Here is a 19,298-nt window from a genome sequence, read left to right as displayed (position 1 = left end):
ATGTAATTCTGTAGCGATGAGGTGCACTCGTGGAAATCAGAATACAAAACGAGGTAATGATATGACGGTGCTTGTGAAAAGACTGAATAAACCATTTTAAATTTAAGTTTGATGATGATGAGTTATCAGGTTACACAACACTGTCGGTTGTTAGCCGGAACATTTACAAATGGGAAAAATCTGTTACACCACAAGGGTGTTCTCTTAAGTGAAGCGTTCTCTTAGTAGGTGTTCCTATACGTGGAATCGACTGTATTTTTATTGTACGACAGGGAGCTGTTAACTAAAAATAACCGCAGCAATAGTAACACAACAATTACGTCAGTTTAGGACCCTTGATGTAGATTTGGACCACATACTTGTTAAACCATTTTAACCGGGTGGGGGGGGGGGGAGTCGAGCAGAATCTACACATGCAATTAATATATAGAAATCATACAGAAATGTGCAGTGTGATGAAGAAAAAAAAATGGCAGATTGTCACCGCATGGAGGAGCATGGTTCTCAAGGATGAGAGGAAGACAGGAGGGAAAATGCAGAACATGAAGGGGTTAGGGCAGAAGCCAAAGAAATGAAACTCAAGGTGTGCTACACACTGTACACGACTTACCTTCAAAGGTTAAATAAAACTTTCCTCTGTCAAACCATACCAAGGAAGGCTGGTCATTCTCTGTGTGGATGGGAATTGAAGTGGGGCGGGGAGGGTAGGGAGAGAGAAGGACAATAGTGTGAGTCACACGGCAGGTCTAGCACACGTCACAGTGGGTGGGAACACAAGGCACTGCAAGCCACTAATGTGAAGGGTAGAGGGGGGGGGGGGTGCTCTTTTTATTATTCCAAACTTTGACAAGGTGTTCGCAAATATCATTGTGAAAAAGGGCTCTGTTGTGCAGATATACAAAAAGCAAGGCCATGACCGCATAAAAAGCATTTGTCTTGAAGCAGGAACTCAAAGGTGCTGATGGCTGTTGCATTAATTTGAAAGTATTGTACGCATTCAAATGTTTCATGTTAATTTAGGAGTGTTGTAGATGCAGATTTCAATACGACTCAAATGGGCTTTTTCTCTTTTGTCAATGGTAGAATAATTGAAAACATGTTGAAATGTAATATACTGCGTGCAGTACTAGAGTGAGAATCAGTGTTCGGTTTTCTGTGGATAACGCTTTCTTTTAAGTTGAATTAAAGCATTTGTTTTTAGTAACAGTACTTAAGAGAACCTGAAATCGATTGTGACCTTGCGTGAAGTCCAGCATATTCATATTTGTTTCACAAGTATTGTTGGACTATCATTTTCATCTTATAAGTGATTGGAAGAAGTTTTGTCTCATATCCAGAGTCTTCAAGAGGTTCAAGATTAAATATAGGGACACTGAGTTCTGCACCACTGCCTAGCTGGCAAAAGACCATGTACATGGGGGGGGGGGGGGGGGGGGGGGGTTGCTTATTGATAAGTCACTAATTAGATGAAAATGTAAGTTTAAAAATGATTTTACATGAAACAAACACTGATTTTCAGGTACCTTGGTAACACTTTACGTTACAGGTGTCTTATTGCACTGTAATGACATTGCAATTGCAAGAGAGGTTACATGTGTATTGCATTCTCAATACATAATGTGTAAATACAGTGCGATTACAAAACACATCAACAACTGCCAACGTTTCATTTTGTAATTAAGCATGTTGTTGCATTGTAACTACACAACCATGTGTAAATACATTGTTATTACAATGAAGTCAGATACACTAAATGCAAACTTTTACCATAAGCTCTACCTGGAACAGTTCCTTTAATTACTTCAAAATTATAAATGTAAAGTAGATACTGTGCAACTACAAGTTTGATTCCCCAAAGCCAGACCATATACTGTAAATATATGTCTTAATGTTATATATTTACAAAAGAAAATACAAAATATTAGCATTTATTATACAGTAGCTGCTTTGCAATTACCCAAATACATGTGCAATTCATCCATCTTTAAATAAAGTGTTGTCACCGAGCTCATTAGCAATGCAGTTGTCTTGCACTAGATTTTGCTCCAATGTGTAACAATGGCAAGGGTGTCTGTGAGAGAGAGTTGGGGGCTGACAGGAAAGTAGCAGACAGGTAGGACTGACTCACTGTTTGAAAAGGGACAGGAGAAATAGGAGAGGGAGGAGTGAGGAGGGGATGATGATGGCAGAGAAGGGAGTAGAGAGCGAGGCAAAAAAGAAACAAACCCCGGAGAGGAAAGGAAAGAGGTGGAGTAGCAGCAGGATAAACCGAGAACTCAGAAGAGAATAGAGAGAAACACGAAGGCTGGGCTGGAGAATGAGTTTCCTGATCAAATGGCGTGGGGTTTTATTGTATGTGAGGCGCCTACCAGACCTTCATTGTTTTGGCAAATTGTTCTTGTGTGTCTTCAAGGAAAGTTAATAAGTTATGCAATGATATATCATTTTGAAGGCTCAACTAGTGTATTTTGTTTCTATGCTGTGAAATGATATATATACAGTAAATGGTCTTATTTAAAAAAACTATTCTATTGCAATTCATGTCTTGTTTTCATTTAGTCAGTACCCTAATACTTTATCACAATAATTTTGAAGAGTAAAAATTGAAAAGAAAGTGTGTGCACGTTTGAAACATGAATATGAAATGGTGATGTTTTTGTATTATTACTATAATTACATAGAGTATCAATTTAGCTGTAGTGTTAGGATTGACTGGTGTGAAAATAGGGCATTATTAATGCAATTTTAGATTTGGGATTGGTCTTCTTTGAATCTTTAGTAGAGTACGTTTAATAAGAAAACAAACATGCGTATTAATATAATTCTCCTGTATATTTTTATGTTTCAAAAATGAAAAAAAAAGGGAATTGCCATGCAAAGTGATATCTGCCATTCTCATCACTGACATTTTGATGCTTATATGATATATATTTTTATGAATGGTATATGCACTTATATGCAGCATGCATACACATTACAGATGTCACAGATACATAACCTCTGCTGGCATAATGGCTTGTACTGTGACATTTCAATATGCCTTTGAACCAGGAGGCTGATATAATACCTGTAGGTGTATCACAATGCCTGTCAAACGTGGGCAGTTTGTCAACAAAAGCATCATCTTCTGACATCATTGACAAAAAGGTAAATTAAAGAAAAGGAAGCAAGCATTAAAAAAAAAACGTAAAATCAATAATAAAATAGCAGGAACAAACAAACAATGACACATCTTTACAGATTTACATTTATATTAAAAAAACATATAAAAAGGGAAACATGTAAAGAAATGAATTATGAATGGAATAAAAGATTAATTAAAATGGTATACATTTAAACAAGCAGTTCAGAAAGTTTAAAAAAAACATCGATGTCATTTCAAACACTTTACTGATTTTTAGATAAGCTGTGAAATGGCCAGATAGATTCTCAGCCCAGCCAAATACATGTAAAGTGCATATTATTACAACAAATACAAATATGCTGAACGTGTTAGTGAAGGCTTGACACTACGATGACCAAGTAATTACCAAAGGGGTATTTTATATATACAACTAGAGCAACTCCTGTTTGGAATTGTATGTACATTTTGAATGTGTTTTAAAATATATATTACTTAAAAATATTACTGATAAAATGTCAGGCTGAGAAAACATCTGGCTTTTCCAGTTGACTGTGAAATAATTCAGACCTGAAACAGAAACGGAGAGGTCTTTACCGACAGTGGGCGTAGTGGCCGCACTCAGGGAATTGGTCGATGATATGGAGGACGTGCTTTCAGCGCGAGCCAGAGGCGCCACCATGGGTTGGCTGGACGAGTGGGCGGGAGGGCTGAATGGCCGGGGCTGAAGGAAAAAAACAAGAAACACACAATGAGCATGCGGCTCAACTTCTCCCAGTTCCCACTTACTGTACGATGAACCCTTCACATCACAGTAGGGTTACCTCCACTGAGGTACAATACACAGCAACTCCGAACAGAAGAGGGGGTTAAAAGTGTTAGAAATCCTATTCATATTGTGCGTCTATCGCAGTAATATTGTATCCTGATTTATCTAACTTGTGTTCAATCTATGGTACTGGTGGCATTTAGTGGCCTGCGAAGGCATACTGGATTTCTGGGACACCTTCCTCAAAACTGGGACGATCCAGGGAAAACGGACAGGTGGCAACCCTAATTCACCGGGAACAAACCTTTGCTGTGTAAGGGTAGCCTTTTAATGCAGCAGTTTTGATCTGTGTGGAGATAGTGAGGTAAGTGTGCCTAGAAAATGATTCAGAAAGATGTTGAGATCTAGACACAACACCGGTGTGAAATCTGTTTGTCAAACAGTCTGAGCTCAAATCATATTGCATAGAATAATTCAGCAATAAGTAATACACTTTATCCCTGGCTGAAAAAAAACAAACAGCAATGTAATAATATAGATGCAAAAGAGGTGCAATTTTAAGAATCCTTTTTATCCCACATGCTTTCTCCTTTTCGATAACAGCAGCTGCATTTGTTGTCATGGCACTAGACATTAACCATCAAAAGAGCATGACAATGCTCAGCACAGTCAACTGCAGTATCATAACAGCCATCTCTGCACTGCAAGATCCTTTTTAAAAGATGCAGCACCTATAACAACATTCAAATCTAATTAGATGTTTCTGCAATCAGTGGCCTTTCTTACTGGGATCTATCGTTCTGTTGGCTTAATACGAGCTGCATATCAGCTTTATGTGCATTTCATATCTGGCCACAAGGTGGCACTATTTATATTTCTTCCATAAATTGTTCAATGTATTAAACCTGTGCAAAGCCACCGTGATTGTCTTTTGCTCAACAGTCTCACTTTCAATGTCAAACTATTTTTTTTCCCTGGGATGTTAATGAAGTATTCTTTCTAGTCGAATTATATGCATGGCGCCCACACGTACCACGTCTCCGGCACCAGGCTTCCCAGGAGGCAGTTTGGGTCGGGAGGGCGGCCGCGGAGGAGGAGGGGGCGGGGTTGTGCTGCAGCTAGCCAATGGGGTGGCAGGACGAGCCGGGGAAGAAGAACCTATAAACAAACAGCGGGAGATCAGCAGGAGAAAACCGGATTTTGACTGGCAGCGTCCATGGGATTATGATTATTTGTATGATTATTTGTACACTAATTATTGCACTAAAAGCTTTGCTTTGAGTTGTACATTCAACTGTCTGGCCTGTAATTGCTAACATGACTAAATACGGTGTAGTTAAAGAGACTGTTTACGCCATCTAAATGTTCATTAAATGACATTTCATTTTAGCCTGTGCCATCTTCAATATAGCTTCTAATCAATCTGTATTCTAGATTTAATAGTTAGCTTTTCCACAGATAGAAGACACAAAAGAAACCTGACATGTGAAAGGTCTAAGTGCTCCTGCTGCTATCATCATCCATTGTTCTCTCTCTGGTAGGAGCAATGGGACATACGAGCCAAGTCTATTCTCTGCAGAGATTACTCTTCAACCACACAGAAGGATTTACACACTCCCCTTCTACATTTACATCAACCCTGCCTTAGAAATGAACCCCCAATCCAAAATGAAAATGTTAGTCCACCTGTACTTGGGACACCATAGTCCTGCATGTAAAACCAAGTTCATTGGTGAGGGAGTGGGCTTCGGTAAATCAGTATGGGCTGCATCCTTTAAAACGGATGCCATCAGTTCATTAATATACATCTGTTATATAGAGATAAGTCTGAGAATGAACCATCTAAGCTTCAGAAGCAATGCTGTCAGACAGGATCTACACCTTGACAGTGCACAGCATAATTATAACTGAAAATCCTGAATGCCTGGCCTCTGTGATGGCTGCCTTTGGGGTATAAACTAAAATAAATTGTATTTGCTAACTTTAAAAAATAAACAAAAAAAAAAACATTTCCCTGCTTTTTAGTTGTGCATTTGCAGTCCCAAATATTTGTGAATGTGAAACTAAAGACTTCTTTTAGTCTCCATTACTGTCAATCCATTACACTTCAGGGGAGACAAACACATGTTTAAATGTGAAATGGCACACAGCAGAATATGCTGTGATAGCCCTCTATTAAAGTAAACTGTACGGCACACATACCACTGCCAGTGCCTGCCCCCGGGCAGGGTCCCGGGGAGGACACCACCGTCCTGTAGGTGGGGGGCGGAGGCGGAGGGGGCGTGGCTCTCGGACCCTGCCCAAACTCTTTGGGAGACGCTGTTGATTCGACGACATGGTCTTTTCCTGGAGGCAGGTCGGAACTCCTCTTCCCGTTTAAGTTCAGGGGAGGGGGGATGTTGCGTGTGGGCTCAGCGGGGGGGGAAGCTGCTTTGGACTCAGATGGCACGGGTGAGATCAGGGGGACAGGCGGGGGGGACACAGGTTTGTCTCTGGGGTACACCACTGGAGGAGCCGGGGCAGGAGCAGGGGCAGGAACAGGAGCAGAGGCAGGAACAGGGGTTGGGGCAGGGGCAGAGGCAGGGGCAGGGGCTGGGTCAGGGGCAGGGGCAGGGGCAGAGGCAGGAGCAGGGGCAGGGGCAGAGGCAGGAGCAGGGGCAGAGGCAGGGGCTGGGGCAGGGGCAGAGGCAGGAGCAGGGGCAGGGGCAGAGGCAGAGGCTGGGGCTGGGGCTGGGGCAGGAGCTGGGACTGGAGCAGGGGCAGGAGCAGGCGTTGTAGGGGGAGCAGTGGCAGCAGCATCAGCATCAGCATCATCAACGTGTTCTGGGGACTCATCCGAAAAACAGACCCACTGGCTCTCTGTGCTCTCTGCCTGGGGTTTTGGGCATTCTACTGGTCCAAAGATGTTGTCCAAGTCACTGATAGATGGCAGTTTGCGATCCCTGCCTGCTTTCACCGAAGGATCCTCGAGTGAATTTGAAGTCGGCTGCCACGTAGCGACGTCAGTGTCAGACTCAGGCTTGGGACTTTTTGAAACAGCTCCATCTTTATGTTACAGATGATTACAAGACAAAAAAGTGTTATAAAGATCGATCACAGTGTAATTCAAGAAAAGAAAATTTCACATAATTATAATAACAAATAAACATCAATGTACTGTACCATACACTGTATTGGTCAATTGAAGCTACAAGCAGGATCAAGGTTAAAGATAATGAACCTGAATGAATGTATATTGTTCTTACTCGCGACATCTGTTGAAGGTGAACCGGTCTGAGGCGGTGTTGCTGGAACATTCTTAGGTGGAAGTGGAGGCGGAGCTAAAATGAAAAAATAGGACATTTCTTTCTTACAGATGAGATGAACATTAGACTGGAGTAGTTGAAAAGAAATAGCATGCCCCAATAATGATGGATGGTGGCGAGTGTACAAACCAACGCCGGTGGTTTTAAAATGAGCCAGGGATATGACTGTGATACGGCTTTATTTTAACAATTGGAGTCCTAAAATGTTTGATGTGGACACTTTTTCTTCAGTTTCTTATCAGTTTCTTGCATGTTAGCATGATGCAAGCATTACATTGCAATGCAATTCCATTTCGCCGCAGTAAATAGCCAGGTTTTAAGCTCTTCAGCTGCATGTGAGGCCTTTAACATTTTTAGTCCAGACTTCTTAATCATTGCACAGAGATAATGAATATTCAGATCTGTTAGTTTAATTTAGAGGTTTGATTGATCACATTACTCATGGCTGATGATTAATGAGATGAAACAGTTGAGTTGACAATTTCCCAGCTTTGGGAATGCACATTCGAATAAATAAGACTTACTTCCAGTTGGAAATGGTCTTGGTAATGGGGCCTCTTGATTTGGTTCACTGGGTCTAGGGACACCCCACACTTCTGACTCGTCTATTACAACTACATTGAAAAGGAAGATAATACATATCTATAGCAATATTAATGGCTCCTCCAATTCAACACTTGTAAGATTTCTGCATGCAGTTTTAGTATCTTAAGTTTATTAAATGAAGTACCTTCAGTTTTCTGTGCCTCAAAGGCTGTTTCCAGAGGTGGGCCGAACAGAGCTGTAGGATCCTCTAGTGCTTTCTTACTGGAAAGAGGAAGGAATGAGGCAGAATGAGCCGCGAGGCCAACATAACAGAGAACATTCAAACAGGAAAAACGAAAACACGCGCAAGAGGTCCCACCATACTTAGATTCTATATCGGCCCTATTGACAACTCTGTAACTTATTAGTTAGGGTCTGTTGTTTTTATATGTATCTATATATAAAATAAAGTTGTGTTTTCATGAAACTGTTCTAGACTGTCTTCTTTAACAACTGCTTAGAACGGTTTTATGAATATTTAATTTTATTAGGCTATTCAACAAAACATCTTTCAAAGTAAAGCTTTGTGAACAGTGCCCATAGCAACACATTTAGTCTAAAGTGGTTACAGTGTTGCTGCATTGCTAATTTACATCGAGGTATTATAAAAAGGTGCAGTCTAACTGTGAACAGTGCAGAGAGTACTCACCTGACAGGCTCCGCAATGGGGGTGGGTGTTGCTGTGGAACGCCTGGGTCTTGCTATTTCTTCCCCTAGGAGAAGATGAATCAATGCAATAGTGCTGGTACTGCATACCGACCAGTCTTACTGCTACTTTCCACCTAGTATCTCACACTGACTTTTTCTTGGGATATGTATTGCCCACAAGGGGTAATATATTATTCACAACCCTTGTTATAATAATGTGATCGCTACATAGATATGTATTAGTAAAGTGATCGCTACATAGATGGATAGATAGATAGATAGATAGATAGATCGAATACAATCAATTAATGTATAAATATGGTAAATATATCATATTACAAAGTCAATATCAACTTTTACTGCTGTATATCAGACCACAATACTTACTTGACAAGTGTCTTTTTATCAGGCCCTGTAATTAAAAAAGGCATCTTAAAAAAATAAATAAATAAATGTACATATTCTTTCATTAAAGCAAAAGCTTAATAAATCTGTCCCATTCATTATTCAGGTCCAGCCAATAGCATATCATTTTATCACAGCTGTCAATGCAGTGCTACAAATCAAGAAGGAATTTCAATATACTTTAAAATATTGAGTTAGAAACAATCTGTGTATCCAAGGCATTCCACCCACACTGCAGGCAGTGAATGACACATAGCTGGGTGTTCAGCATGGCATTCATTAGAAATTACTTTATCCAGCACCACTGGCTTAGCTATGAACCAGATAGTGACCTTACGCAAAATGATGTTTATTAGTTAGTGCTGTGGCTGCTAAATCATTTCTTTAGAATCAGTTTCCTGAAAGAAACAATGGATTTTCCTGAACTAAAATATACATTGTATTTGATCTTGCTCTTAATTGTATTAATACTTGTACTGTGATTCTTGAAATGTATTTTTTGTTTACAACTGTAAATTGCCCTGGGTAAGGGCGTCTGCTAAGAAATAAATAATAATAAATAATAATAATAATAATAATAACAATCGTTGTACCACAAAGAAATGTGGGTCTACCATACCATACTGTACCAATTAAATCTATATAGCATCCTTCCTAGGGCAGCTTACAAAAATGTAACAAACTAAAAATCAGCTTTAATCTGCTTGCTGGTATAAGGCTAAATAATATGTTTTAAGTTTAGATTTTAAAATACCTGTATGGATTTACTCAGCATTCCTAATATTATAGCAAATGTGCATTTAAAAAATTAGACAAAGGTCTTTTTTAATCCAAGTTCCTTTTACATCATTTATTGTACCATGATAATTGTGTCAACTTGTAAACTTCATGAGTGTAATGATGAAACTGCAGTTCATACAATAACCCAGTGCAGTTTACAGCAGTATATTGCTACACAGTGAAATCACTATTTTCCAATCTAACTGGGGCTGATTTGAATAAATCACAATACAACTCCATACATTGAAGTATACAATATACTCTAGCCTACTATAATCACTCAAGATGGAGGGCTGATTAGTACGCTGTCTCTGTGAAAACAGGGCAGATGAGCATTACACTCAACAGGTTAATAAGAGGGGGCCGTTTGAGGAACAGAGGCGTTCGTAGAACTGAACTTTGTATAATCAAGGTTTCACTGTAAATTACGTAATGGCACTGGAAGCACTGAATTGTCTTTTATGATCAAAATCTTGACAACTTACTGGGCTACGCTTCTGTGACCGGCAAAAAGGAAGAGAGAAGAGACACCTGATCAGAAAGTGACAAGTCAGTAAAGCAACACTTTAAATAAAAAACAACTGCTACAGTGGAGGGTCCCGAGGTAAATACAGGCCATTTAATGACTAAACAAAAACTAAAATCAGACTGTACTAAAAGACACATGTTACAGCAGACATGTATTTTCACTTAAACACGTTTGTTAAAGAAAGCTCTCTGTTTAATTGCCTTACTATCAGGTGGCATGTTAGAATTGCACTTCCTGTATCTTTTTACCTATGCAGTTTCTCTGGGGTCAAAGTGGCAGACTGAGAGCATTCTTTAACCTAGAATGGTCCCAGATATCATTTTGTACAATGAAGACAGATGTTTGAAATAATGCATAGCAAATTGAAATGCATGGTGTGTGAGGAACTATTTCATAAGCCATAGCCCCATTAAAGTAGAATGCTATTTAACAGTACTTATCTTTTGTGGATTATCTCACCATTCATGCTGAACAAAAGCTCTCGTTGTAATTTTTTTTTTTTTTAAATAACAATAGTAAATCTGTATATTTGTGAAAGAACACTGAGGAGTCGTCAAAGAAACTACAGTAGCCAACGACCCATCTCTTATCTGAAAGTAATACCTTTTCAATACTAACATGGCTTAAGAAGTGGTGGAAATCAAGGGAATTTCATAATTTGTCAATGACAAACAGTGGATCATTTTACAAATTCACCATGTATGTTTATTCCATACATACATACATATTGCTCAGTAGTAAGTGGCTTGTATCATCTCTGACTGTATCTGGCCCCACCTGAGTTATTTACTGATGTCATTTCCAAGCATGCCCCAGTTCTTTTAGTCCAGACTGCCTGAGTTAATGTAATACTCTGTACTTTATACCCTTTACAAAGGGCACAGAAAGGAAGAATAAGTGCATTGCTCAGTAGTAAGAAACAGAACAGTATTTAAGTTCAGACTGTTCCTGATTTAATTAAAACAAGATTACACAAATCTAGTTACAGTACAACCCCCCCCCCCCCCCCCCAAAAGAAAAACCTTACATGTAATTAAACAAATAATCCTTTGAGCTGTAATATAAATGAGGTAGAATAGCGGCATGCTGAGTTGACACTGGTGAAAACAAATAAATGTACTTAATCCAACAAAAACGTGTTCACTTCATGGTTTTGAAGCAAAGTCGAAACTAATTATTGCATTAAAAAAGCAAGTTACAGATTCTAACAATTTCTATTGAACCCCTCCCACTTAATCACCCAGTAAGCCATTGTCAGAGTTTCTTGGATGACAAGATGCAAAAGTTTGAAAACGATCAGACAACTGCAGTCTGATTTTGACTAGAAGCTTAGGTCATCTAAGGATTGACATCCAGTTGGTTCATACACCATGTGACCTTGAGATAGTCTTCTTATTGGGCTTCTGAGGCATTCCAACTAAAGACCATGAGACCATGACAACCTGAAAATGCAGCTTGACATTTGAATCACAAACAAATAAATAAATAAATAAATACACTTTCAGAACAAGTCACGTTACTAGAGGCATCGATCTGAAAAGTTTTATAGGGTAAACAAATAAGTAGTTATGTGTTTTCAAATGATTTATCAGGCCTATTATTATTTACTGCTCAATATTAACTCATTTAAATGTGAGCCCATATATAGTATTGAATCATCCAACAGCACTGCTAAAAGTGCTATAAATGCCTGGGCACAGTTTTGACTGTATTAAAGGTATTATGAAGTACCATGTTTTTCAGTTATTCTACGTATTGTGTGTCAATATAAAAATATTGTTTATAAGACAACCATTTTACATTTTTAAATGTTTAATAAAAGTCCATTTTAAACACCCAGGACTGTTAGTGTGATTTACATCTATCTTCCCTTTTAATTCCAAAGATAAATGCCTAATATAGGGCTTTATTACACCATTGTTATTTTTGTTGTTTTTTTTATATATAGATACATAGATTTTTGAATGACAAAAGCATGCACACATGCAGAGCTGTGAGAAACCTGGCAAGGAACAGAATCTTACCGGACTTCTCTTCTATAGAATGAAGCCAGATTTTGAAAGAGAGGAAATACTGCGTTAGGAAGGATAAAGGGCACGATGGGCTTAGTGAAAATGAGGTATGAAATTAGTTGTTATTTATGACCAAGTCAGAAACAACGCATCACATGAAATAAAACAACGCTATTGCACAACATGTTGGAACTGAGCTCAGCGATTGGCCAGGCACATGGGAATTCTGGGATTCCAGTTAGCTAGCAGATTGTCCAGACGGTCAGGGGGCTGTCCTAATGTAGTCTTGAAAATCAATGTTTGTTTTGTTTTTTTCAATTGTGATTTGTTTATGATTTACTCAACATTTGGGGGCCCAAAAGGTAGAGCCTATTCAAAAGTCTAAGAGATCTTCAAAAAACACTTTTAGTAGTTAGCTACCATACCACCAAAGTAAAAGTCACTATAGACTGCTTGAGTAGCACATTCACATACAGGCCAACACTCCATTACTATTTGGAATGCTCAATATTTAGAATAAAGATTACATTCTCGTAAAATGCATATTCAGAAAATGGTATGATGTTCCTTAATATTCATAACTATGAATAGTATTTACTTTTTAATACTTATTCAAGTAAATACTTTATTCCAATTACATAACATATTTAATGATATGTAACTTCCATGTTGTAATTCTCTTGTGTCTTTCAAATGCATCCTTCAGCCCTATTCTTGTGTTGTTGAGAACCCAGTTAACCTTTGCTCTGCCTTCCATTCTTCCAAATAGATTTCATGGCAAATCTGTAACCATGGTTACCTCTTGGCAGACACAGGTTGCCGTAGCAATGTTCCTTAGTGGTATGACATGTTCTCATGTATAATTCATACAGGTAATTCCATAAGGTTTGTTATTAAGTTAATGGAAACTAAAATGTTTAAATGTCTGGGTAGACTATACAGTAGTGCCCATTGGCATCACTGTTAGGTGTATCTATGAATTATAAATTAAATAACCAATTCATATACTTGTCAAAATGTGATTGATAAAATAACAATTCCAGTGCTTTAAAGTCACCAGAAACTCAATATACTGGATATCCTAATATTATATGGGCAGATATTGAATCAATGACCTGTTAAAAAAAACTAAACTAAAAGAATCAGCAATGTAGCCACATTTTAACACCATCCGCTCAAAATTCAAGTCATTCCACAAATAGTAAAAAGACAGGTTTGTGTTCTAAGCAAAACTCACCACAGGGGATGGAGACAGGGCGATGTTGCCTATGGATGCTTTTAGTACATCTACAGACGCTGCTGTACAGTTTAAGGCGTCTTTAGCTTGTAAAGGTTTAATCTTAATTTTAAACTTTTTCCGGTGGTCTTCTTCCTCTTCTGATTCACTGGATGAAAAAAAGTGCTTTGCTTTGGGGGAGGGTGGATCTTAGTTAGAGAAGACAACGTTCTTTCTACACGTAAAGAAGAGCTCCCTTATATATTACAACAAAAGCTTTTTTTTTCCTGTTAAAACTTCTCACAGTTTAAAAATATGTTGTATAAATGTGAATTATTATATAGTGTGTGTGTGTGTGTTTGTGGGGGGGGGGGGGGGCGGTGGGGGGGTGTGTGGAATCTTAAAGGTGTACTATAAAGTTGCATCCACTGCAATAGAATACAATAGTATTTTTTGTTGTTTTTTAGAACCATTAAGAGTACCTTTCTGTGTTTTTCAACAGTTTTTCATTTATTTCAATATGTTCTACAAACTTCAATTTTAAAAGCTATGTTTGAAAACTGTTCTAAAGTGTGTACGTTCATACAGTAAGGATATAGGTTGAATCCTCCGGCCTGACGCTGTAGCCTTCGTCATCAATCTCTGGAGAATTCTAGAAAAACAAAAAAGGCATACACCCTAAAGTATATTGCTTGAGGGCGTTCTTGTACAATCACAGCGATGTATTGAGTGTTGTAGCTGTTTTTTTGATGCAGACTATGGTCCTGGTTTTTGTATACTTGCAATGCCAAAGGAAAGATGAGTCAATGAAGCGTGCAGCATTTCAGGATGTATCATTGGTGTTTGAATAAGTGATGGAATGCACATAATACAAAAATAGCATGCATTATCAACTGTGCCTCAGGCCTCAGCTTCTGTTTAAAATGAAATAATCTAATTACTGCAGGAGACTGATTTCTAAATTTCCAGGGATGGAGATACGACTTCCATTGCCTGCTAGGATCCATTCCAGCTTTACTGTAAGGTTAGTTAGAATCACCTGAGGTGACACATTTATGGTTTGTGTAACTTCAGTTATCACATCCTCTAAGTGCTGGCTGCAGTTACAGATAACAAATATTATTTTCAAAAGTGAAACCCCATTTACTGATTCAACTAATGCAATGGTGTGACCCATACGACGGGTTACACTGCCTACATAGGAGATCAGTACTTACATATCGCTCCCAGTCAATCTCTGCATAAAATCCATTTGCAGCGCCATTTGTCTTTTTCTTTAGATAGAAAGATCAAAATGAGTAGATGGAAATATCAGTGAGTGGTACATTGATAGTACAGTAACTCTACTAAATATAAATGATGGTATTTATAAGAGGAATACTTACATTACCATCTCTGTCTGGTGATCCCCTGTAAGAAAACAGAACATAACCATCACAACAATATAAAAATATAAAATGATATGTATTTTGCAATTCATTCAAAATTAGCAAACTGTATCAGTCACAAACAGGTTAATGGATGCATACCCTCTGAAAACTAAAATGAATATTCTTGAAGCGTACCGTTCTACCAAGCATACACTGAAACACTGGAATTCATGGATAAACAACAAAGGCTTCTTTAATAAACATTTTGTTTATTTTGTTTGCAGTGAGCTGCTGCTTCTGGAAAGGGATTTGACCTTTACATCTAAGCTTCCAGTATGAAAACCAAACCTCTGTAAATATGGCCCACAAACTCACGTGGAGTCACTGTCCTTTTCTTTCTTGCGTATGCCAAAGGCCTTTCTTGTACGTTTTTTCAATCCTATTGAGAAAAAAAGAGAAACCCATTTAAATTTGAATCTGAAGATCAATAGCATGCATAAAAGGCACCAACCACACCACTGGTGTCTACTGGGTTTTCTACATTAAAACAACAGCAGTGATTGTAAAGGGGAGTCTTTGTCAAAGAGCAAGATGCGCTGTATCACCAGGACACCAAAGAAGAAAAACAAAAAAAATCCTTTCATTCATTGCTATAAATAGAGTATTAGAGACTTCAAACAATCAAAGCCTTCAATATAAATGAACCTTTCTGGCCAGAGTAGACCAAGCAACAGTTATAATTAGAACTGGTGTTCAATCTCATTATCTAACTTACAGGTTAACAGGCATGCACCTGTTACTAGCTGCAGCAGTAGCAGGTTATACTTTAAAGGAACTCTAAAGGAAGGTATATGTAGATAGAGACAAACATACTGTACAGTAAGAGATGAATCATTTACTGTGTACTGCCGTTCAAACAATGCAGATTCGCTGTGTTTATCAAGTTGACATCACCACCTTGTGCCACCCAGGGGTTCATTTGTGCTGGAACGCACCGGATGCCAGATCCGGTACTTTTTTGTCTGACAGGCGCGAATTATTCAGCTTGCATCATTGCTAGTTTTTTAAACCACAAATGGTGAAACATCAAAAAAACTAGCACTCTTAACAACAGTGTCGTCACTGGTATTGTTCAAACCTGGAGGTTGTGTTAAAGCACAGTTAGGCAAAGGTCAGCATGCAGCTACCAACACCAACAATAAGACACAAACACCCCCGATCTACAAGCAGAGGAGAACAGGGAGCATAAACATAGGAGCTACTGTAAATCAAGGACAGTGCATTAGATCTATAAACAAAAACACTTTCCCTATTCCTTAATTATGAGATCTGGTACCTTTTTGGTTTACAAATGAACCCCAAGTGCCACCAACAAAATCCCCCTGCACACACATTTGCAGATTCAGTAAACTGCAATCCCAGGGATACAAGCTTGTTTTTGAACCCATGCATATATTTTCAAGCCTGCTGTTTTACATGGCACTCCCAAGGGGCTGCAGTCCTGGTTTAGTCTCATCATGTAAATGTTCTTTTCGTGGTGAAACACAACTCATTCCCTGCAGTGCCTTTTAAGTATTTCTGTAGAAGATCATTAGACTGTAGCCCATTTGAAACTAAATGGGGATAGCTTTATAATACTAAACTACTACCCTTAAGAAACCTTAGTGGAACCATTTACACTGCAGGATTGCCAGCAACAATTGCACGGTGGTCCTGATACAAAATGGTATAAACTCAGAAATAGACCTTGACATTGGATACCAATTCTCTCAAAGTATATTGCAAGCCTAGACAATGATGAGTTTCATTTTGCTGTCCAGCCATTGGTTCAAGTTTGAAGCAATATGAATTTTAAGAATGAGCTGGTTTAGTTCATAAGATAATGATGGCTTTGCACTTCTAATGATCAGACTGTTCTTCTCTACAATATCATATTATATGAATAATATAAAAACAAAACGATGTGTATTTGTTAATAGGCATGTTCTACCCTCACCACAGGCTGTTCTCAAGTTATTTTACTTCCTTGACATTTTTTTCCATTCGTTAAAGATTAATTTGTGTAAATTAAGTCACAGGTTCTGCTATTCCTCAACCAAAACTGCATTTCTAATGAAATCATTTGTTTGGTTTTAGAATGACTGCAGAAAGGCTAACACAATTAGGAGTTATTCTTGACTCCAGCGTAATTCCATTAGGAATCTGCAACAGGAGCTGCAAACAGTCAATATCCTAGAACAACTCTATCCAGAGAAAAACTGGAAGGCAAACAACATGGAGCCCAGCTAAAGATGTTGAACAGTATGCTGAGTGGCAGCCGGAAGAGCCAATCATGTTATAGATGCTAGTGGTGTCATAGGCTGGATGCTTCCACAAGTGACCCTTCCCCTAATGATGTCACCTAATTAAGTTTTGTGGGGTCTGCTGATATTGTTCTCCTTGTTACAAAATGACACATTCTATCTGATAGAGATCATTGACATTCGTATATTATTTTGTCAAAACATAAACCAGTAAAAAAAAAATCATCCATTGCGTTCATAAAACATAATGGATAATAATAGAACACAACAGCCTAAATGCACATCTTGGCTTAGCACCATGTTTTACGAGTTTTCCTCATGTAAACTAAATGGCAGAAGACCATGCTGTTTTCTTTTGTATCACGAGTGCACGGACGGCCACTATATTAAATAGTTAGTCACTAATAAGAACTACACAATCCGGTTTATGATCACACTCAACATAACTTGCTAGTAGTGCAGCTCCAAGGCTTTCGAATAGCTCCAGAACAGATTGGTATGACTCAGCCTGGCTCCTGTTACCTGAGGTAGATGAAAAAGCCCCCCTCGACTGCTATGCTGCCTGTGAAATATGGAGACAGAGTCCTCAAGAGCAGTCCCTTGCTAACAAGGCTTGTAACGTGGTAGACTGCTTACAACACAAGAGAGGCAGCGATGAGGATTCTAGTGTTTTATTATGTTTTCATGGCAAACAATGAACAGCTTCAGCTTCATATTTACTGCACACAGAAGATTTTAAGGCATTATCTGAGGCATGCTTTTCTCAGGAGGCTCTGCTTTTGACAGTACTGCTTCTACCTTATTTAACTGAGGAGGACTGATAAATTTTATTGATTTCCCTGAGGTTATCAAGAGTGAGCCTGATACTGAGATATTGTTAGCTTTGAATTTGCTCATCACCCTCATGCCTTAACTACAGACTGCCTGCACTGGCCTAAGAAATGTAAAAGAGACAGCTGAACTGAATCTGCTTTCGCCACGTATATACTTATATAGCACCTATATTATTACCTAAATATAACACAAAATACAATTTTAACAAAAATCAGCCTACTCTAGGAGCATCTGGTAGCTATGTTTCTTTGCTACCTGGAATTGAGAAATGATGTGATACTGTGACCTTTCAACTCTATTGTCTCAACCTGCTTTTACTCTATATTTTTCCATGAGTCAAGAAAGGTCACACTATCACATTATTTCTCAAGTTACACGGCCCTGCAAGCAAGATTCAGTAGGATTGCAAACATCTTAAAAAAGGAAGAGTTGGGTAAAGAAATAGATTGAAATAAAATGAGCATAGGGCATGTACTTTAGGATCATTCAAACTGTATACATCAGAGTACATCTGGAAATAAGCTTCTATACTGAGACACAAAGTCAATACAGTGAATGTAAACGCATAACTGTTTTCATGGTCAGGTATGTCAGGATTCAGTATGCCTGTATTTCAATTTGGCGTTATTTTCCTTTGGCACGAAAGGTGTTGCTCACCTCAGTAATATACAATCTGTCAGCAAAACTGTACAACACACACACACAGATGCTGTGAGTACCACTACTACTAATGGAAGATCGTGTGCTTTAGAAAGACATTCTGCACCCAGCCTCTGAAGTATGTCTGTTTAACTGCAGCCCAGAGAACCATGGGCTGCATGTCAAAATGTATTACTTTCTCCTCTGTTCTCCTTCCTCATAAAATCTGAATTTATCCTTAATATCAGGAATACAAAAATACCCTTTTGATGTGTACTCCTTGTGAATAACTGAAAGTGGATAACATTCAAATTAAACAAGATTAAGAGGATTGCTGAAATGTGTGAGATATTACATAAGATGCAATTCTATCAATCCTTTGCTCGCTGCGCATGTTGAGACAGCACAGCTAATCAGTCAGCACTATGAATATGAATCGAGGCTGAAATAAAATGAGTACAGACTAGCTGTCGTAACAGCATTGTATAAACAAGATCAGTCTGTTCCTAATTGAGGATTTGCAGACATAATGATGCAATAAGCAATGGTCATATCAACAAATTACTTTTAATGATTCTGTAAACCTACAATTAGGAATGAAGATAGTTTACTTAAATCACAACATGTTCAGCACTGCAGGTATGAACCACAAGTAAAGAGAAAACAACTGGTGGGGAAAGGAGCTGACCTGATACAAACTGACATGAACTGGAGTCAGGAGATGGAAAGATGTTGTGGCTTTAGTTGTGCTATATAGTATTCCAAATATATAAAAAAAACTG

The 19,298-nt window shown here is 38.4% G+C and overlaps 1 protein-coding gene across 7 annotated transcripts in view; it reads right to left on the bottom strand.

Moving 5' to 3' along the window:
* LOC117400713 (SH3-containing GRB2-like protein 3-interacting protein 1) overlaps positions 1–19,298 on the bottom strand; it is a 47,534-nt gene that overhangs the window by 10,719 nt on the left and 17,517 nt on the right. The window contains exons 3-18 of one of the 7 annotated variants that reach the window (XM_059031522.1): positions 15,116–15,179; positions 14,756–14,780; positions 14,588–14,644; positions 13,968–14,022; positions 13,392–13,573; positions 10,099–10,110; positions 8,816–8,840; positions 8,430–8,493; positions 7,926–8,002; positions 7,720–7,809; positions 7,136–7,210; positions 6,093–6,935; positions 4,924–5,048; positions 3,692–3,845; positions 3,068–3,127; positions 611–670 (exon numbers count right to left, since the gene is read on the bottom strand). In XM_059031522.1, the coding sequence (XP_058887505.1) occupies positions 611–670; positions 3,068–3,127; positions 3,692–3,845; positions 4,924–5,048; positions 6,093–6,935; positions 7,136–7,210; positions 7,720–7,809; positions 7,926–8,002; positions 8,430–8,493; positions 8,816–8,840; positions 10,099–10,110; positions 13,392–13,573; positions 13,968–14,022; positions 14,588–14,644; positions 14,756–14,780; positions 15,116–15,179 (1,968 nt within the window). The remainder of the gene's footprint in view (positions 1–610; positions 671–3,067; positions 3,128–3,691; positions 3,846–4,923; positions 5,049–6,092; positions 6,936–7,135; positions 7,211–7,719; positions 7,810–7,925; positions 8,003–8,429; positions 8,494–8,815; positions 8,841–10,098; positions 10,111–13,391; positions 13,574–13,967; positions 14,023–14,587; positions 14,645–14,755; positions 14,781–15,115; positions 15,180–19,298) is intronic. The other 6 variants (XM_059031524.1, XM_059031523.1, XM_059031525.1 and 3 more) reach the window with 6 other exon arrangements.

Source organism: Acipenser ruthenus, chromosome 10, assembly GCF_902713425.1.
Source record: "Acipenser ruthenus chromosome 10, fAciRut3.2 maternal haplotype, whole genome shotgun sequence".
In the NCBI taxonomy this organism is placed as follows: domain Eukaryota; kingdom Metazoa; phylum Chordata; class Actinopteri; order Acipenseriformes; family Acipenseridae; genus Acipenser; species Acipenser ruthenus.
The sequence above is the reverse complement of the archived record's forward strand: the minus strand, read 5'-3'. Positions and strand labels throughout refer to the sequence as shown.